The following is a 22,206-nucleotide window of genomic DNA, read 5'->3' as shown; positions in this document are numbered from 1 at the left end:
CTAGTGAAACCAGCAGTGTCTGCAGCAGCAGTGACACTGGCCTTTTTACCAATGACGAAGGTCGCCAAGGTAAGAATAGGCCATGTCCCTATTTCTTCTTTAATTTAGTGCTTTGAATTATAAATCAGGCACAGGTAATTGTAATCAATCACTATAGCAGAAAAAAAAAAGAAGGAAAGTTTAAAGTATTGTTTGGAGTCTGGGCTCTGATTCTCCCCTCATCTTTAAAAAAGTCTTTGATTCCTGATTGCTCTGTAGGGTTTGGGGGGTTTTTTGGTTTCGTTTTTTGCTGTTCTTTAAGGGCCAGATGATATGACACTTTGCTTTTTAGCCTGTGTCGTGGCTCTTTAGCATTATACCTTAAAAAATAATCTGGATTACAGTGATCATTTTTCATTCCATGCCATTTATTAAAGCAAAGGTGAAAGTGCTGTGGCCATTCATGTTTTGCTGAACTTTAAGTCTCAGCAGCCCAACTAAAATGGGAGGGTTGCTGGGAGTTCCAGTTCAGTAATATCTGGGGCGTTGTAGTTTTACTATCCCTGTAATAATGTAAATAGATTTAAAATGACCTAAAAAGGCAGTGACACATAATTAAACATGATTGTCTCTTCTAAAGATGGCAATGAGTTGTGTAAGGATACCTAAGGGTTCATTTCGGTGGCAGATGGAGGTGTCCACAGATAATTATAGAGACATCATGGTATGGTACCTGTTATCATAATTTAAGATTTAATGGTCATATATACTGTAAATTTAGGCATAAGGGACAAATTTATCTTAGAAGAGTGGTTGTCAAACTTTGTGATAAGCCAGGCCCCCTAAAATGATAAATGAATTTGTGTGAACCCTTCATGAATAAATCTAATGATTTCATTGGTGTTAGGTCTGGGTGAGAAATAAATATACGGTTTTTAAGAATTACATTTTAATTGATATATCACAAAAATTCTCAAGATTTGTGGAATATAACTTCAGGCAAAATGAGCAGCAAAGCCCAGGGTAAGTTTTGGCAGCACTGAGGCTTTGCCTGTTTACATTAAAAGAAGCACTGTCAAAACATGCTCCCAGATTGTCTGGGCAAACTGCAGCTGGTAAATCCCTGAGTGAGTTTTGACCATAGTCCCACTTTGCCTGTGCAAGCCTGATTAAGATTTTTTTTAAGTTGTGACCTGTTCTAAATTGTCCCCTACCCACAGTTTGAGAACTTCTGCCTGTTCAGTGGTTCTCATTTTTAGTGTATAAGGGGATTCACAGTATGAATATATTGGGATATTTGAATAGCTTTTTGTTTCCTTCATAGGTGATGATGAGCAGAGTGATTGGTTCTATGAGGGCGAATGTGTCTCAGGATTCACAGTCCCCAACCTTTTGCCCAAGTGGGGACCTGACCGCCAGTCTGATATGGAACGAATGGACTCGAGCCTTGAAAAAATCTCAGAGCCAACATTCCTTCTGCCCTCTCGGCCTGTTACAAGAGGTGAGATTCTTACAGAATCCTTGTGGATTGTGAATATACTGTAATCACATTTGTAATGGGCACGTGCAACTTTCAGAGTATATATTGGTGAGTATAAAATAGTAGTTTGGATTATAGTGTAATGTAGAAACTAGAGGTCACAGTATATACCTGAGAAAGCAATATGAATTTGTTTGCATACATTCTCATTGATATAATAGAGATATATTCTAACATGCTAATTTTGTCCTGTGCACATGAATTAATTTCAATTCTTTTACTGTAAGGAAACTGCTTGCTTAACATTTATAAAATAGACCCTATAATCTACAGCACACTCTTGTCAAAAGAAGGTGCTGCAATATACAGTGCATTCCTGTCTTGCGGTTACCCTAGTTCTTTGGTCTAGCTGTGTAAATATACTGGAAAATATGCCTAAGCTCCATGAAATAGAACCTGGAAATCAGGAGTTGATCTAGATTCTTGTTCTTTCTTCTAACTGATTCTGTTTGTGTTTTTCATGGTTTCTTCATTATACTCTTCTTTCTTTTCAGGATTTCACCCCCGCTTGAACCGTCTTCCCAGTGTTGCTACCCGCTGTCTTAGGAAGGGCCGTAGAAGGCTGGTTAGCAAGGTATTGCTTTACAGGGGATGATAATTTGTTTAGCTCATAATGTCAAGAAATATACCTGTTGATGAAATGTTCTGTGTAGTTCATTCTAGCAGTTTCAAATGCGTATTCATATAAAAACTCTAGTTATGTATAAGCTATCTTGGTCATTTTTTTTTAATGGCAATAAGATTCTGTTGGAAAACAATCAGTTGTTATGGAAAGGAGGCTGACTGAATTTGAATGTGTGCAGTATAGAAAATCTGCAAACAGAAGCAGGACTATTGGTGCAAAGCAGAAAGGAAAGGCCTCCTGAGATGAGGAAAGCTATTTTAACAGCTGGGATGGAGGAAATAAATATAGATTGACATATTAGTGTGGTGCTTGTATTATATTTAAATGCTGAGAGTTATGCCTGGCATCTGCAAGGTATTTCATTCTTTAGAGCTATACATCCAAGCATTTCTTGCCACCCTTGGAATCCTTTTGTGAAGCTGGAATTCTGCAATCTCAGTCTCCCACATATTAAGCAGAAAAGTTGTGGGGAAGTTTAATTTGCAAGCATGTATAACGAGTAGTTAGACTCTATGCAGTTTGTTTTTATTTTAGGAATTTCATTTGAGTCTAGAAAGAAGAATCCTGTGTGTGAAAAAGGTTTGTCTCATCACTTAATTAGCCTGATGTATAGGAGAACAGCTACTTCTTTACTTTAATGTGCCCCTTCCATCTTCAACCAATTCTTCAAGCCCTTTCTCTCTACTTATCTTATCAAGTTAAAGAGTTGAAATATGTCTTCAGTGATGGTGAATATTATGTCTTGGGCAAGGACTATTAGGCCACTGGTAAAGGCCTAGGGTCCTAAGCTTTTTAAAGGTTCCTCTAATGAGAAAAATAATATTTACTTGTTTAATTCATCTTCATCACCTTAAAGGGATCTATGTCATTCGCAGTGGAGGTCACTGCTTCCCCTCCTCTCTTCTCTTCTAAATTGTAATAATAAATAATGAGTTTCATTCAGAGCTCCCTGCCAGCAAGCTGCTAATTACCCAAAGTATGGCTTGTAATTTACACAGTAATAAACTGTAAATTTAAACATTACGGCACTTTAGGTTAATAATTTCTCTGCTGTAACAAATAGCTCATCTTTCACCCCTGCTGTGCTTTCTCACAAGCCTTGCATTTGATGGTGTTCTATGGTGTTCTCTGGACGCCAACTCACTTATATTTTTATTGATAATGAAATCCTAATCCTAGTTTTCTGGCAGTTTCTCTATATAGAACCCAGTAATACACACTACAGTATATGAATGTGAATTTCTAAATGTGACTTTATTTCCTAGGGCAATGGTTCTTAAACTGTTTGACCCAATTACCCCTTTTCCTGGTCTTGAATAATGTCATTACCCACACAAAAAAACAGAATCCATAGTTTTACATGAGTGTCTTGGCAGTGGCAGTCCCAAACTAGATTCTTGACTCACAAACAAGCAATTACAAATTGCTCCATTATTCCCAGGATATGCCCAAACTACCACCTTGGGAATAATTAACCCCAGTTTAAGGACCACTGCTGTAGGAGCACACCATATTACATACCTTTTCTTCTAAGACTGATTCATATGAAAGAATAACTTTTGTGGAACTGTTGGGTTGTAAGAAATTGCTCAAAGTAGAATAGCCTTGCAACAGAAATGGCTGATAATTAATTGTTTAGGGATTGTGTTACAATTAAAGAGGCATATTTGGATGGGTGACAGACTTTGTTTCTTAGACTTGGACCTAGTCTTTGATAATGTTATTTAATACGTACAAATAAGAATAAACTAATCAGCTTTCACATGAGGGTTCTGCAGTTAACTCAAGGTACTTAATGGATTGTAAATAACAAGGGTAGAATATGAATAGCCATGTATATGCACCTTCTTTTAAAAAACAAATGTGACTCGAGCTTTTCAGTTTTCATCATTTCCTTAGTGAATTAATGTGATGCTAAATATGTCATTAGAATGAGAAACCAGGAGACTGTGAGTTCTAGTCCTGCCTTAGGTCTGAAAGCTGACTGGGTGACTTTGGGCCAGTCACTCACTCTCAGCTCATGACGTGAGGCTTGGGTGACAAGCTGGTCAGCCAGTTCCCGTCGCAACCAATGGATCAACATTTGGTTGATCCGAAAAAAAAGTAGACCTTGTACCTGCGGGAAAAATGCTAGGAAGAAAAAAAAAATCATTAGAATCAACGTCAGTTCTTAATTTGATAACATGTGCCAATGAGAACATTTTCTAAGGCTAATACATATGGAGGGGTAATTTTTATTGGAGCATGACTAAAGAAGGAAGGGTTCAATTCGTTTCTAATACTACATATAAAATTAGAGGGCAGATAATACCATTTTAAATGATGTATTCAATTTATGTGTACTTTAGCTGTACGATGAGTAGAAACTAAAGGTATATAATTGATGGTAACCTCCTCCCCCTAACTTTCATAGCCCAATAATTATCATAAATGTTCCTTTCTTGATTTCTTGAATGGGATAGAAAACACAGGAATTCCTCACTTACTGACTGCCTCGTTCAGTGACCATTCAAAGTTACAAAGGTGCTGAAAAAATAACTTTACAACCAATACCTACATTTATGACCTTTGCAATGTTCCTCAGTCACGTGATCACCATTACAGTCAGTACGCGTTGTCTTGTGCCTGACCTGTTGTTTTTCTTTTTGTCTCTCTTTGCAGAGCCGAGAGATTGGAGAGGAAGTGATTACAAGAAAGTAAACAGGCATATGATGGGGAATACACATTGAAAGGAATGCAGTGGTGCCAGTAGCCTCGAGCATGCTCAGGGCTGGGAGCTGCAAGTGCACTACACAAACAGCCCGGTGTATTCCTCATGGTGTGCCTTCTTACTCTCTTGTAATCTCTTCCTCTACAATCTCTCTGTGAGAGTGAAAGAGAAAAAAATGGGTCAGGCACAGGAGAGACTGCTTACAGAAAAACAAGTGTAGAGATTGGAGAGGAAGGGATTACAAGAGAGTAAACAGGCACACCATGGGGAATAAACCAGGCTGTTTGTGTGGTGCGCTTGGGGCTCTCAGTGCCACCACATTCCTTTCCATGTGTATTCCCTGTGGTGTGCCTGCTTACTCTCTTGTACAGATAGTCCTCAACTTACAACAGCAATTGGGACCAGAATTTCTGTCGCTAAGCAATGCAGTCATAAAGGGGACTGCATTGCTTAGTGACAGCAATCCCTGTAGTCCCAGTTGCCGTCATTAACCAAATCCCACAATCAAATCCCACAATCGTTAGGTGAGGTAACTTCCTGCTTGCGGGAAGGGCGGCAGGCAAGTGGCAGCTGCTGGGTGGGGGAGGGAGTAAGGAGGTGTGTGAGAGGCAGGGTATGGGTTGGGGAGAGTACATGAGGGTGCAGGGAGGTGTGTGAGAGGCATGGCGCGGGGAGGATGCAGGGGAGGGTACATGAGGGTATGGCACAGGTTGGGAAGGGCATGTAGAGATGTGCGAGTGCCTGATGCAGCTCGAGCTCAGAGGGGCTGGGGGAGACTTACCCCAGTGACTTGCAACCTTCCCTGCTGGATTCCCCATTGACGGGGAAGGTTGCAAATGGTGATCACGTGTTGCAACTGGTTGTAAATGCAAACCAGTTGCCAAGTGCCCAGTTTGTGATCATATGTCTGCGGGGGTGCTGGGATGGCCAGAACTCTGGGAACTGGTTGTAACTACCATTCATTCAGTGCCATCATAACTTTGAACAGTCACTGAATGAATGGCCGTAGGTTGAGGACTATCTGTAATCCCTTCCTCTCCAATGAATGTAAATACAAATAATTCCCCTCTTGCTAATTATCCCAGCACAGGGGTGAGCATTCCAAATGTCAGGAGGGTGGGGAAAAGGAAAGCACAGTCATGGTCATGTGATTTCCCACTTAGTGACTTTTTCGCTTAACAAAAGAGGTGCTGGTCCCCATTGTCGTCACTAAATGAGGACTACCTGTAATATAAGCCAATGAAGGAAATGAAATTGCCACTCACATATCGTATATCAGTTATCTGTTGAAAACTAATGAATAGAACTTAGGTTCTTGGATATCAGTAAAAAAACAACACTTTAAGTATTTTAAGGATGCTTTATTTTGTCAGACAGCATAACATGTTTATTTTACTCTACAAGGATTTTGATATATGTGTAAGACTGAGGGTCAAAGATAGCTAGAGGCATGCCTCTTCATAGAACAGAAAGGCTGAGTTTCAAGGTGGAATATGAAAAAACATATGATTTACAGTCTGTCAGAATATTTCAGTTATAGTTAAATCTAACACATTTGATTTGATAGTGAGATTTAATTTTAGCTTGGAACACAGGACAAGCAGCCAGACAAACATGGCAGAATTTGGCTCATCTTATATGAAATACATAGAATAATATAGCTTATACCAACCTCAGTAGAAGTAAATTACAGTTCAGATATTCTAAGATGCTTGCTGCCTCATTCTGTTTTTTATCAAAGTCGGAGACTAAGTCCATGTATGGAGTAATATCTTCCTTGCAATCTAGATAATTTGTACAATGTTGTAGTACAATCCTATACATGTCTGTTTGAAAGTAAGTTCCATTGAGTTCAGCGGTTCAGACTTCCAGGAGAAAGTTCATAGGCTACGTTTTTCAACCATGTTCATACTTATGGTTGAGCTTTTGTATAGCAGTAAGACTGCCTTTTCTTAGAGCACTCAAAGAAAGTGAATCAAATTCAAGCTGAGGCCTTATTATTATCTTGGGATTGTTAGCTATAAGCAGAGTAATAGTAACAAAGACACCATTGAGTTGAGCTTGAATCTTGATGACTATATGGATATGTCTATGTAATTTTCTTGGCAGAAATATAGAAGTGGTTTTCTCCTGACTTCTGGTTTTTTCCCCATCTTCCCAGGCTAGCCTTCAGTCCTGGGATTTGCTATGGTTTAATACTAGCCAGGATCCAGTGTCCTTAGTTTTTTGATATCATCAAGATGTTGCTACTTACTCCTACTTAAAGAGTATACAGTCTACTGAATAACTCTGTCAAAGGGAACAAAGCAGTGATTGTGTTGTTGCTGTTGTTGTTGTTGTTGTTGTTGTTGTTGTTGTTTTTTGCTGTTTTACTGTCTGCAATTTTCTTGGCAAGATTTTCTGAAGTAGTTTGCCATTGCCACCTTCTTTCTAAGGCTGAAAGAGAGTGACCGGCCCAAAGTTACCCAGCTGGCTTCAGGCCTAAGGCAGGACTAGAATTCCTGTTCTCCTGGTTTCTAGCCTGGTACCCTAATTGCTATATCAAACTGGCTGTCTCTGTATGCTATAGGTAGAATGAAAGTTGTGTTCCAATGAGGATGAAAGTTAATTTGTAAGGCTGTTGCACCTGTATTCTTTAATTTATCAGGTTAATTTCACACCATGTAAGCATGAACTTAGAACAGGTTTGTAAAGGAAGACTGTGACTTGGGGAGTAGGACTGTCTGAGGTTCAGACTACACGGAATCATAGAGTAGGAAGAGGCTGTTTTACCATCAATTCTGATTTCATTCTCAAAGCAGAATTCAAGTGAAAGCATCCTAGAGAGGATAAAATTGAGTCAGCCACAATCATATTTAATGTGGGGGTTGAGGTCCATGTTATATGCAAAAGAGGACACATGGATGAATGCAGTTTGCATTTTGAACCCCCCTTCTTGTTAGACTCAGTTTTGTATTAGATCTTGCTTGAATATACCCAGTCAATGTGGTGCTAGCAGTTTTGTTCTGAAGTACCTCCCTACGACAAACTAAAACTCTAAAAAATTGCTGTGGCTGAATATTATTTTAAACTAGATTTTACTTCCCTAATCTACCATGCCTTGGTTGGTTCAGGAAGTAAACTATAGCTTAAAACTGTGCATTATGGCTGCAGCCTCAATCTGCTGGCCAATTTAGCACATTTGTTTGGAGGAGAATGTGATGGAATGTCCAACAGACCCTGGGGAAGTGAAGGAGGAAACAGGACCGTTGCAAAAGAGACACCTCAAATCTGGGGAGTGGAGAAGTTTGAGAAAGAGATTCAAAGCAACTCTGCTTTAGTTATGCTAGGCATAAATTGAGCAGGAGAATTTCTCTGATAGGCTTTCATGGTTCTGTTATACTAGCCTACTAGCAGTACTGATTTTTCCAGAAATCCAAGTGGTTCTTGTTTCTTGAGTTTGCCAGCCTCTCAGGGTTTGACAAAGGAAGGTTCAGCTCTTCTACTCTCTTTTAGCTCTTCTACTCTCACACTCTCATTCTTGCTACTGCAGTTGCCTAGTTTCACTATGGGGCAATTTTGCTATTCCTCCTTGGAGGTGGGTGGGCAGTGCTGAAGCAAGTGTTTTGGCCTTCGCTTTCCTCCCAGAAAGGAATCACAGAAGCTTAGTTTTGCTATGTGTGTACAGTTATTTTTTTGTATGTATATGTGGGAATGAATTGGAGGAAAACAATGATGTTGTGTCAATTTAATTCATTTTTAAAATGTCCACATTTTTATGGGAACTGTTTTATATGACTAACCCCATTTTTATGGCAGCCATTTTGAAACTGTGCTCTGATACTGAAAAAGCTGAAAATGATTTCCTGCCCCACAAAAGACTATAGAGCTTAAAGCACACTTGTCCTCCCTCCATCCTTCTCTCCCTCCACCCCCCATGCCTTCTTACATGCTCTTTTTGGGTTAAAACAGTTCTTCTACCCCAGTCTACTTATATTTAGTTGAGGCTGACTTAGGCTTCAGTAAATGAGTCAGTGTAGTTTCAGCCTTAGTCTTTCCCCCTCTTACTTTGTGTTTCAGGAGACCATCATGAGTGCAATGGGTACTGAGAGGATTAGCCACATCATTGGTGATTCCTGCCAAAAAGAGTAAGCATCTGGGCACAGTAGATAAAGGTCTAGAACTTCGGGGATGGGCAGGAAGCAAATGTTCATAAGTTTATTATGATATATGGTCATAGATTAAATATAAGAGTTCATCTACGGAGGCATCCATAGGGAGTTTTGGGGAAGGGGGGCAAATGATGAAAGCAGTATCACAATGCAAGCTCCAGCCCTTTTGTTTCTGTATCATAGCATTGCCTGCATATATGAAAGCATCAGATCCTGTGGATGCTTCTCATAATATAGAATAAGATTTGTTCTTCATTTTATAGGATTGCTGGAAGGGAATCCTTTCAGCATATTTCAGCAAATAATGGCTCTGTTTGTTTGACTACCCACCCACCCCAATTCCGGGGACATTCCATCTTTAGTTTTTAATGGGGTTGCACTTCTGTGCAAGACTAGTGTGCAATCTGGGTTCTTTTTGGACCCACTTCTGCTCAAAAAGAAGGTGGCAGCTGTAGCCAAGATGGCCTTTACGCAGGTTCACCTGGTGCACCAGCTGTGCCTGTTCTTGGACCGGGAGGTCCTTCAGACAGTCGCTCATACTTTGGTTACCTCTAGATTGGGCTACTGTAATGTGTGGTACATGGGACTGCCCTTGAAAACCACTCAGAAGCTACAATGGTGTAGAATGCAGTGGTGTGGGCAGTGATATGTGTGTTCCAGTCCACACACCTGTCCCTGCTGCTTTTGAGCTGCACTGGCTGTCAGTTGACAATTCAGGGTGCTGGTTATCACCTCTTCAGGTCATAGAGACTGGATACTTGAGGGACCACTTGTCTCCCTGTGTTTCTGCCCATGCAGTGAGGTCAGCTAGAGAGGGCACACTCTGGGTCCTATCAATTAAGGGGTGTCACCTTGCAGGACCTAGGAAGCATGCCTTCTTGGTGACAGCTCCTGCCCTGTAGAATAACATCCCTCTGGACATCCATATTGCTCCAATCCTTTTGATTTTCTGCAAATTGTTAAAAATCTGATTGTCCTCCCAGGCCTTGGGTTTGGATGGTGGTTGAGCCCCTATGGTTTTTGATTCTGTCTTCTAGTCAGTTGTATTCTTTTTCTTTGATCTATGTTGTTTTCGTTTTGAGTGTAAGCCACCCAGAGTCATTGTGGAATTGGGCAACCTTGAAATTTAAATGAATAAATAATAGGGAGCTGCCACCTGAAGAAGCAATAATGTGTTTGCCCTTCAGTATTGATACTGCATGTGCTCTCCTTTTTCCACTCCCTTTAAAAATGGCTGTTGGATTGCTCTCCATTAATTGAATCATATACCGTAGTCTTTTGTAATGTGCATTTATTAAATGCGCAAAAGTCCAACACAAACTAATAAAAGAAATGTCAATGCTTGAATAAAGAGCATAGCCACTTAGTTACAATAGAAAGGATACTCTAGTAGTAACAATTTTATTTTGCTAGCAGATGTTCAACATTTCTGAAATAAAATTTTTCCTGGCATTAGATCATCCTAATCACAGATCTGGGTTGACTAATGTGTGAAATACTGAAATTTCTCTTTCTAAAAGAAAGCATATTTGTAATTTAGGGTGAGTGTTAAAGATAATGTGGCTTCCCTTGGATGTGCTTCATTGGATTGAATTTCCTGTCATCCATTAATATCTAGATTAATTCCTATTGTCTTATAATTAACATTGGCAAATCTATCTTACATGGATGTTTAATCTTCTTCTTTTCTTCTTTATGCATCAATTTTTCTTTGTTTCTTCTTTTCTTCCAACTCTATTCTCCTGCTCTCTTCAACTTCATCTCTCCTACCATCTCTCTCTAGTTTCTGGTTGCCATCAATGGGAATGAGAGATCGCAACCAGGTAAGCTGGCTCTACTTTGTATATTCTCTCATTTGATTTCTATCTCTCTAGAAAGAACAAAGTGCTGGCTTCCAATTTCTTCCACATTGCAGCCTGGGTGCAAGAGGTAAGGCAGCCCCATTTTTTGGTCCAGCAGACCTCTATGGCTCCTTGTACCAAATAGTACCCCAAAATGTTAGCTTTCTGCAATTTTCTTTTTAGCTGCAAATGTTATTTGCATGTTTCTGTCAGTTCTCCTGTATTTATGACTTTTCAGCCTCTGTGCAATCTTCTATTTTTTCTTTCTCTTACCATATTTTATAGCTACATCTTCAGTCATGCTAGTACCTTCTTATACGCAATTGTAAAGCAGGGAAACAGAGGACTTGAATTTTAGTTCAGATATTGTTTTATAGACAGAGTATTTACATTAGAGTACTACCCACCAGTTTTGAAATCTCAACTAAATTATACCTGTGTAAGTGTTAATTAACTTCTGAGTGTGCAGAATAGTTTAGTTCACTGACCATTGATGTTAGTAAAATGAAATCATATTTCCTCTTTTAATGGAAAAGCAACTCTCCTTTTCAACTTTAAATCAGCAGTGCTTGTCTTTGTTCAATACCAATCCCTTGTTTTGTTTCACTCTGAATAATGTTGAAATTTCACCAACCACTCTTTTTCAGGACTTATTTTTGTTTTACCAGTCTAGAACTGTTGAAACTCAGCTACTACTATCGGCCCTTTTTTTTTTGGTGAATTTGTACTTTTTAGACAGAGAGATAGACGGATGCAAATGAAAGGAGAGTTCCTTTGTGAATCTGAGGGAAACATCCTCTTTACCATATGTTTAGATATTAGAATCTGTCAGCAAATAATCTAATTTAATGGAATTATTTAATTACAATAATCCTGAACATTTTGTTTACTAGTTGTTTGTGTTACTATTTTCAGTTCTTTGGCTTTTACAGAAAGATCCTGTAGCAATTGAAGAATGTTGTATTCAAAGTTAAAGCAAGGATTTTTTTGAAGGAAACTTGAAAAATGTTTACAAAGTTAATTTGGAAGGAGATAGTAAGAGGCTTTAACATTAAATTTTGCAGACATTAATGAAGAGAGACTTCATAATACGTTCTTGTTTTATTGCAGTTTATGTTTTTCATCATTGTCTTTTGTCAAAAAACATTTCTGAAGATTGAGTTGATCCAAAAATTAAGCAAGGCAGTTAGGAATTGCGTATTTGAATGATTTCCTATCATGAAATCTTCATATAAATATACAAAGTTGATTTATCAGATAGAAATATCTAAGATAAATTGCTTCTAATATATGCATGCAGAAGTAGTTTTTAATGTACAAGAATGTGCCATTCTGTGGACTCCAATCCAGGAGGGCTGTGCCACATGCTTTGCTTAAGGTTTGAACAGCTCACAGCTTTTAAAAGAATTTCAGTTCCTGCCCTATTGTATTCTAGGAGGAAATCTATCTGTGAATTAGTTTTGGTATTCCAGTAGTTCATGTAAATAAATAATTAAAGGAGTATGCCTTTTAAATTGTTTTTTTTATAAATAATTTATTCTGCTGGTAAAGCTAATACATCTAGTTCCTTATGTCATTCTTAATAACAGTTTCTGTTGTTATGTTATGTCAGTGTCCTGTCTGTAATATTAAAACGGCATTTATGCAATTGGTTTTCAAGCTGTCAGGGTTCATGATAAGGTTGTCAACTGATATGTAAGAAACTATGTACAAATGAAAATATGCTTAATATCCAAACAAATGTCTTGGAAATCTGGGTTGGTGAAGATATATTCCAATTCTAGATGTATTATTCCTTATCTTAAAACAGGAGAAAAATATTTCCCTCTCAACATGGGATGGCATGTTAGAAGTACAGTTGGTGGATACGGGATGGGTTCAGAGTTGCCCTGCTGCTGGATGATACCATAAATGGTCATATACTGTGTAGGATTGTATTAAGGTAATTCAAGCATCTTTATTCAGATTATAACTTGGCATGCTGTTAACTGATTCTCTTTTAAATTTATAGTTCAATCCATTATCTCCACTGTATTCCTTGGATGTTCTTGCTGATGCTTCGCACCGAAGGTGCTCACCGGCACGCTGCTCAGCCAGGTAATCACATGTTCTGCTTTTGCGTCATAGGGAATGATATTTTTCTTTGTTGGCTTTGGGATATACTGTATATGTTTGAAAACATATATTTGTCCAAAACATTTCATTTCTACCATCTCTAAAGAGAGTCTTAGATGGATATCCAAGATGGACAATAATCATGAAAGTAAATACATGATTAACAACAGCTACAAAAGTGAAAGCATTGTATAAGAAAGCATTAAAAGTACCCACTATAATGAAACACAATCATACTTACGGCCGTTACTCCATGGGGAGAAAAGTCTACCTGGGGAATACCTTTATTGGGACCAATCAAATATTCATAATGACTATTTGACCAAAAAGCATACAATTTTAAAGAACTGTTCAGCTGACAAGATGTTACAAAAACCAAGGGATAGGGAAGAAGCAATAACATCCAAGAATGAGGTTAGATGTTTTAATCTATAAGCCCACAGTACGACTTCTGAGGAAGAAACGGTGGACTGAAGATGGCTCCATGAAAAGTGGAGCCAACGACTGCGGTGGAATGAAGACCTGGCTAGTGGACTAGCTTTTCCTAATTCCTCTCTGGGCAAGAAGAGGACTTGAGATTGCTCACAACTGCTCCAGACAGTTGCTCCTTGCAAGGAGACCACAAGGAGACCACAAGACAGTTGCTCCTTGCAAGGAGACCACAAGGTGGGCTTAGAGCTCTGGGAGACATGGGAATAACCATCTTGCTCAAACAACAGTCGGCGCCTTTAAAAGGACACTATATTCGCATACTTCCTTTTCTAATCACTTTCAGAAATTGCTTATTAACTGCTTTTCAGCTATTATGGACCTTTGGATCAACAAGTTTTATGGTACTGAGTGAGTTTCCTTTAATCCTTAGCAAACAAAGTTTTAAATACAAGTTTAAGGACTTTAAAAACGTTGGGAATAACAGCAAAAGGGTGATTGAAATTTTGATTTTAGAATGTTCATCTGGGTCCAGATAAATTTGAAATAAGATTTTGGAATTAATTATAAGAATTCTTCCCGTGGGAAAATGCTGTTGTTTTGAATTCTTTTTAAAAAAACATAATAAGACTTTAAAAATTGGACACTAGAGGGAACTAGAAGAAACTAAAGATCACAATTAAAGGAGAACACTTAAATTTGACTTATTAATAACAGAATGGAGCAAAATATTTTAACATTGGATATATTGAAGGATATTTTTGAACAATGGACTCAGAAGTTAATTTTAAGAGTGTCTGCCTCTATAAATAGACTGTGTTTAAAAGATGTTATAGAATAGGAACAAGTTTTACTGGACAAGACTGAGACTGATCTGAAAGTGAATTTAAAAGTGACATGCTACAAGAATAATATGGAAAAATGTGCTATACTGGACATACAAATGAAATCAGCTGATGTATTAATAATTAAAAGGGATATACAAATAACAAACCAAGAGAGTGACCTGGATAACTTTCCTATCTTGGATTTACAGAAGAGACTTGTTAGAGCTTTGAAGAATTTTGTGAGAAGGCACAAATAAAAAATGAAAAGAAATCAAGTTCTAGGACATTATTTGAAGGGATTAAAGATCAAGATTGTTAAAAGTAAAAGGAAGGAATACAAAGTTGGTTTATTTGATCAAGGTTAAAATAGATATTATCTATCTATCTGTTATCTCTGGTAAGCCTTAATGGACTTTTGCTGACCAGGACTGAATGATGAGGCTTTAAGGATTTGCTTATAGATAAAAGTTGGGAAAGGGGAAAAAGAGATCATGTTGTATTTTAAGAGAAGGTGATAAGTTACTAAAATTGTTTATACTTGTTGTGATGAAGGGGAAAGTCATTTCTTTGTATATTTTCTTTTTCTTTGCTATATTCTTATTTTTTCTTTTCTATTTTTCTTTCTATTTTTTCTTTTTATTCTTTTATTTTTTTTAGTTTGGATTAGTTTTTATCTTTTTAATTATAATTTTTAATAACATTACTATTAAAAAAAAAGAAACTAGACAACCATCTGTAAGGGATGCTTTAATTTGGATTCCTGCATCAAGGAGGGATTGGACTTGATAATCCAAATGGACCCTTTCAACTCTGTGAGTCTATGAAGAATAACAATTTCGTGGCATGGTAGTCAAGGACAAGACATGGTTTCCCAAGCTTGGATAGCAGTCTGCATCATCTTTCCCTCTTTTCTGGATGATATCCAGCATTTAGCTGATAGAGAGGGCAAACCATTTGGACTTCCACTAAAATCTGTTAGAGAAATTGGATTTTATATATTGCTTTACAGGCAACTGAGGGTCTGACCCATAAGCAGCCATAATATAATTTCCTCCCAAAAGAGAACTGTATGGTCCAGAGGAGGTTCAGGATGGTTTGAACATTCCAGAGCTCTCCTTTTCCAATTGATAAATCATGCACATCCCTCGCTTCGGTGAAGTCCTGATTTCCATACTGGAAATTGGGTAAACAACCTACTCTAGATAGCCTTGCACTTGCCTTCAAAGAATTGGAGACAGATACATCTTTATGTATTTGTCACTTTGTTATACTTGCTGCTTATATGTAGCACTAATCCTCTTCTGTTAACCAAATTTCAGTCTCCAAATTTGTTGCATCTTACCCATAGTTGTTCATCTACCATATTTTATTTCCATTAATCTCTTCTGTAAGAATCTGAATTTTCAATTCAAAGTGCAGATTATTCAATTTTAGATAAAATCACTTTTCCCCCCAAAGAACTCTCTTTATAGTTAGCATAGCCTTTCTCAGTTAAATAAATAAATGATTTTCTACTTTCACTAAGTGAAAGAAACATGAACAGACAACGTTCAGAAACTGCAATTAGTAATTACCAAATTATTTCCCTATTTCTTCAGACTGCCATTTTTTTCCTAGTTCTGTTTCTGCCTTTGCAGATGTGTTATGCTGCTGGAAATACTACTGTCAAGCAGATTCTGGAGGGCGGGAGCTATGTATCATGGCCCATATTTTCTTTGCCTCTCAAATGGTTTATGATTCAGTTCATTTTGGTAGTATAGTGACTAACTGGTAGCCCACTGCTTCATTTAAACAGAGCCGCCAGCCAGATTGTTGAGTGTGGAGTTACGAGTGTGCAAGGAGGAGCTCTTTAGTGTCAAGGAGATGGCTGTGTTGAGGTTTCCTTGGAAGATGCAGTTAAAAGACTGTATAAATTGTACTATAGCAAGATTTCTTTTCTAGATTTCTGTCTGTGATGTGTTGAGACTTCTCTCAAAGCATCAGAAGCAGCACTGGGAATTCCACACCCATCATTAGAAGTAGTCTGTGTCTGTGTGTTTGGTGACTGTTATCATTAGTAGTATAATTTTATTTTGCAAAGTGAAGAGAGTTTTCTGCATTTTTTGTTTCCTTCCCTGGAGATGGTTGGTATATTAATTTGCTGTATTGCCTCCTGGCTGTTCCCAGGCTGTTTTTGATTCTACATCATGGAATTTTAATGGCCTGCTGCCTCTCGGGAGGCATGTGATGAAGAGCATCTCAGGGGCTTCTTTTCCTTCTCTTCACATGCCTGTAATTGCTGCTCTTTAAGGGCATAAAGCATTTACTAATCATGCTTGCCTATCATAGCTTCTGTTTTGACTGTGCTCTGTAGTGGAAAAGATGAAGAAGTTGGCACTGAGAACTCTACTCTGCATTATTTTTCAGTTTCAAGTATATGAACTGCATTGCAATAGCAGACTTTATTTTTTCCCCCATGATATGAGTATTATCTCATAATATAATGCCCCCTTTTGCTAGGATGATTCCGACTTTCCTTTACATAACTGGTGAGCCATAGCTTAAGCTTTGGCTTATATAGTGCTTAATAGTTGGTAAGTTTCCCAAGCAGAGTCAGTGTCTGTTGAGACCCTTAACACAAAGAACAGAGAAAAGTAAGAATTTGGGCTCACTGGATGATCAGTTGGATCCAAGATAGGTGAAGGTAATATGAGCATTTGGCTCTGTCAGAGATAATGAAATGAATCCGTTGGACAGATACTGTTGTACTGAGTCAGGTGTTAAGTATTTTTCAGTACCCCTAGAAAATGCTTCCGATCTTAAGGAAGATATTAATTGTTTAGCCACTCAGAGAAAAAAAATCTTTACTTGTCCCTGCAGATGGGTCTGTTAGATACTGGTACTGTAATACATGCTGCAAAGTTGGAGGGAATTAATCACATGGGTAATTGTTGGTTAATTACCCATACATTTTGATTATTAGCTTTGTATGGCTGAGTTAAAGGGCAGGGAGAAAAAGGTAGCATTTTTGTTTCACTAGACCATTTGATTTGCCATTCAGGAGTAGACAAGCTTTTGAATTGCATGTAATTTTATACCTGGGCACTTGTCCATGCTGTATAATGAGCTATTTCTTCTATACAAATATGTGATTATTGAATTGATTGGATGAAGAACTTGCACTGGTTTCTATCTGCAGTGTGCAGATCAGACATGGTTGCTCAGCTACCTGGTGTCATTTCAAAGAGGTAGAAGATCTCTGTTCTCACTATTAACTTTGACCTTTGAAGGCATCAGAAATAGCCCCAGGTGGTACCTCAAGGCTTAGAAAAGGTATCTTTTATGCTGCCTGCTGTGGATGCAGTGTGTACAACAGCAATAGCTGAGCTGAATACTGTCTCAGTGTCAGTCCAATACCCTTGATAGGAAGAATTTCTTCTTAATGGTCCCTTCCCATGAAGATAGCTGAATGATTTGTTTAAAAGACAACTAGTTATCCTCTATTACACCCTTTTGTAGTGCAATTCCATTAGTATAGTTCATATAATTTGTTCATGTTCTTTAAAATATTTCAATTGGTGCTTTCTGGTAAAAAATTAAGATAGAATTATTTTTGTAATGTCTGTCATTCTGCTTTCTGATTGTGAGATAATTAAAGACCCTTCAACTGCATTTGTATGTAGATTTAAAAGATGTATATCTTGGATCTTTTGAAAAATGTTATTGTTGTAGCTCAGGTTCAGTATTACATTAAGAAAGGACTTATTTCTCACTTCCAATGGAATACTTGTATGATTATTATTCTGAGTGTTAGTTGCAACTAAACATAACTTCTAAGAAAGGGACTCTTACTCATTGTTCAGAGATGTTGTTGATGTTCTGGCCCAATGCTGGAGCATTGTTCTACCTTACAGTTGGCAGTGTGCTAGTTCTCTACAAGTGTGCTAGTTCTCTACAAGTGTGCTAGTTCTCTACAATAGTGTAAGAATGCTAATTAATTATCAGAAAAGTAAATAAACTCCCCCTTGCATATTTCCATTGCTCTTTAACCTATCCATTGATATACCAAATATGCTTAAATTTAATAGAAGTACTTTATTATAGGAATGTCCAATTCTTACTATGCTAAACAATCAGGTTCCTTCTTTACAGTTAAAAGCAGGACATCTGAATTAAGAATAAAGCTTGTAGTCAACAGCCATTGCTGCTGTTGTTACTTTGTGGATAGCAGAAGTAGGTGAGAGAGTGTAGGCTGGAGGCTGTGCATTAATTTTTCACACAGTGTAAGCTTGAGATGCAATCTGTCATACTGAGGACCACGTGGGATGCAGGCCAGAAGTGGTATAAGCCTTGTGTTCTGTGTCTAGCCTGGCTGGCACACCTCATAAAATAGCACAGGGCCCCAATGCATTGATGTCTGGGATATGCTCTTATTTTACATGAGAAAAGAACCTGCCAGCATAACCTATTTATTGCATTTGGAGACATACGAGATGCTTAGAATGGGGGTTGTTGACAACTGGCTGTAAGTTGGTCATCTTGAGTGTACAGTGCTGAATTCTAAGTGATTACTCATTGCATCACAGTGTTTCTTGGAAACTTGGCAGGATAGATAGTATATGAACAAAGAAAAATGTTTTACTGTCATTTTGTTCCTGTCACCTCAAATAACCTTTTCTGTATTTTATTGGTTATTTTTTATTTGTATATGAATTAGATACCATATAATACATATACAAATAAGATCTAACAACCAACAAAAGTTTATGTTCCAGTTGGATTTTAGATACGGAATTAAATTTGGTTATAGAATTGTTATTTTCAGGAATAATTTTATATTGCACATGAGAGACAATGTGGATTACTTTGGTATAAGTACAAAATAAATAAAACTATTATTGTGCTTTTGCAGAAGCAATAGAAATAGACATTTTATATAGTTTCAAGTTCAGACTACTGTGTACAGGTGAAACTCGAAAAATTAGAATATCGTGCAAATGTTCATTTATGTCAGTAAGGCAACTCAAAAGGTGAAACCAATATATGAGATAGACGCATTACATGCAAAGCGAGATATGTCAAGCCTTACTTTGGTATAATTGGGATGATTATGGTGTACAGCTTATGAAAACCCCAAATTCACAATCTCAGAAAATTAGAATATTACATGACATCAATAACACAAGGATTGGAAATAGAACAATATCGGACCTCTGCAAAGTATAAGCATGCATATGTACTCAGTACTTGGTTTGGGCCCCTTTTGCAGCAATGACTGCCGCAATGCGGCGTGGCATGGATGCTATCAGCCTGTGGCACTGCTGAGGTGTTATGGAAGACCAGGATGCTTCAATAGCGGCCTTCAGCTCCGCTGCATTGTTCGGTCTCATGTCCCTCATCTTTCTCTTGGCAATGCCCCATCGATTCTCTATGGGGTTCAGGTCAGGCGAGTTTGCTGGCCAATCAAGCAGTCATCCCATGGTCACTGAACCAGGTTTTGGTACTTTTGGCAGTGTGGGCAGGTGCCAAGTCCTGCTGGAAAATGAAGCCAGCGTCCCCATAAAGCTCGTCTGCGGAAGGAAGCATGAAGTGCTCCAAAACCTCCTGGTAGACGGCTGTGTTGACCCTGGACTTAATGAAGCACAGTGGACCAACACCAGCAGATGACATGGCTCCCCAAATCAACACAGACTGTGGAAACTTCACACTGGACTTCAAGCATTGTGCATTGTGTGCCTCTCCATTCTTCCTCCAGACTCTGGGTCCTTGGTTCCCAAATGAGATGCAAAAGTTGCTCTCATCCGAAAAGAGGACTTTGGACCACTGAGCAACAGACCAGTTCTTTTTGTCTGTAGCCCAGGTAAGACGCTTCTGACGTTGTTTGTTGTTCAGGAGCGGCTTGACAAGAGGAATACAACATTTGAAGCCCGTGTCCAGGATCCGTCTGTGTGTGGTGGCTCTTGATGCACTGACTCCAGCCTCAGTCCACTCCTTGTGAAAGTCCCCAACACTTTTGAATGGCCTTTTCCTGACCATCCTCTCCAGGCTGCGGTCATCCCTGCTGCTTGTGCACCTTTTTCTACCACACTTTTCCCTTCCACACAACCTTCTATTGATGTGCTTTGATACAGCACTTTGGGAACATCCAACTTCCTTTGCAATTACCTTTGGGGGCTTTCCCTCCTTATGGAGGGTGTCAGTGATGGTTTTCTGCACAACTGTCAGGTCAGCAGTCTTTCCCATGCTTGTGATTCCTACTGAACCAGCCTGAGAGACCATTTAAAGGCTCAGGAACCCTTTGCAGGTGTTCTGGATTCATTAGCTGATTAGAGTGGGACACTTTGAGCCTAGAATATTGAACCTTTTCACACTATTCTAATTTTCTGAGATTGTGAATTTGGGGTTTTCATAAGCTGTACGCCATAAACATCACAATTATACCAAAGTAAGGCTTGACATATCTCGCTTTGCATGTAATGCGTCTATCTCATATATTGGTTTCACCTTTTGAGTTGCCGTACTGACATAAATGAACATCTGCACGATATTCTAATTTTTCGAGTTTCACCTGTATATATTTAAACAATTCAAACCTGTATGTATATCTTTTTGCAAACTTATGTTGCAGATCTCTTAATATCTCTTAATGTGTGCTGTTTTTTATTACTATGTGGTGGTGAGATCTTAACAGAAGGATACCCTCTATTTTGACTTCTGTGCTTGAATGATGTACTTGGTAGGGATATATGTATTTCCTGCCTCCAACTTTTCCATGGGTGTTTGAACCCCCCCACCCCAATATATATGGAATTAGTAGTGCAATGAGGGCTTGAAAAGACACTTAACACCTTGTTGGTCCAAGACAGTGAGAGATCAATAGACTCCTGATTTATTAACCAGAAGGAAGACAATCAATAAAGGATAAACTTTATTGTGTGCTACAAAAATTTATGAGCTGCTGTACCTGTGTGTGAACTGGTGGAAATCTTTTACTTCACTAGATACCTCTCTTTCTTTTCAGCAAAGTATTTTTAGCACTGTCTCATCTTACCACATTTATACTTCTCTCTCCCTTGTTGATAATTGTTATAACTATTTGTTAATATTCTCAGGATTTCCTAAGTATCATCGTTTTGCCACCTAAAAATGGAGGCAAAATACTGTGCATGGAATGACCATATTCAAAGTAGATGTACTAACCTTATGACTATTTTTTCATTGCTTTTAATAGGTCTACTATAAATCTATAAGTTCGATCAAAATCAATGTCTTGTTTAAGAGGGATATATATGTCTATCACTCACAGAAGTACTGTGTATTTTTTCATGCCAGGACTAAGCCAGGCATGAATAATAATTATTTGGTCTAACAATGAAAATATATAGGCCAGATGCCTCTATACTACCATGAAGTAGCACAATTAAAAACTTCAGCAACATTGCCTTTTGCATCACAGAACTTAATATCTGTTTGGGAGTAAGGGAGCCACTTGTGAAACAAATTGATTTCTATCTGGCTGTTTCATTGAACCCTCAAGTACATTAAGTACAATGCACTTAAAGAGGAGGGCACAGCTGTAACACCAGGTAATAGGTACTTCGGCGTGTTGAAGTGAAAGGGCGTGAGTGTGCTGCTTTATTGTGCCCTAAACATTTTTAAAATCTGTGTGTTGCTGTGGACTGGTCTATGAGTTTTCCCTATAGCAGCTGCTGTGTGTCAGGCAACTACATCAGGAGAGGGACATAAGTGGTCTAACTACTTTGTAATTCTGCCAATCATTTACTTATTGTTTGATCATAACAGATAGATTAGTAATTTCATCATCTTTCCTTTCTGAAGCCCTCACTCCAGCCCGTTATCTATGGTTAAACACATGTGACTCTTCTGTATTCTTTGATTATATGCATTTTCCTCCTAAGTACCTTGTCCTCCTAAGTAAAGTTGTCCATAAATGTTGAAGAATGTTTTCCAAGCCAGATAATTTCTGTTTTTCTTCTCTCACGATATTCA

General features: G+C 38.2%; 1 protein-coding gene across 8 annotated transcripts in view; it reads left to right on the top strand.

Annotated features, from left to right (window-relative positions):
* Window positions 1-22,206, top strand: part of GPATCH2L (G-patch domain containing 2 like) — a 66,035-nt gene that overhangs the window by 8,737 nt on the left and 35,092 nt on the right. For 6 of the 8 annotated variants that reach the window (XR_015796950.1, XM_088145297.1, XM_088145296.1 and 3 more), the window contains exons 3-8: window positions 5-69; window positions 1,304-1,480; window positions 2,014-2,093; window positions 8,914-8,981; window positions 10,880-10,934; window positions 12,858-12,943. Coding sequence is in view for 7 of the 8 variants with exons in the window: in XM_088145297.1 (XP_088001423.1) it covers window positions 5-69; window positions 1,304-1,480; window positions 2,014-2,093; window positions 8,914-8,981; window positions 10,880-10,934; window positions 12,858-12,943 (531 nt within the window). In the remaining variant the exon portion in view is untranslated. Of the gene's footprint in view, window positions 1-4; window positions 70-1,303; window positions 1,481-2,013; window positions 2,094-8,913; window positions 8,982-10,788; window positions 10,829-10,879; window positions 10,935-12,857; window positions 12,944-22,206 lie in introns of all 8 variants that reach the window. The other 2 variants (XM_025164516.2, XM_025164518.2) reach the window with 2 other exon arrangements.

This window comes from Python bivittatus, unplaced genomic scaffold, assembly GCF_059951505.1.
Source record: "Python bivittatus isolate LINGU-HERP-01145 unplaced genomic scaffold, Pbiv_v1 ctg000480_np1212, whole genome shotgun sequence".
Lineage (NCBI taxonomy): Eukaryota > Metazoa > Chordata > Lepidosauria > Squamata > Pythonidae > Python > Python bivittatus.
Note: the sequence above shows the minus strand (reverse complement) of the source record. Positions and strands in the feature narration are given on the sequence as shown.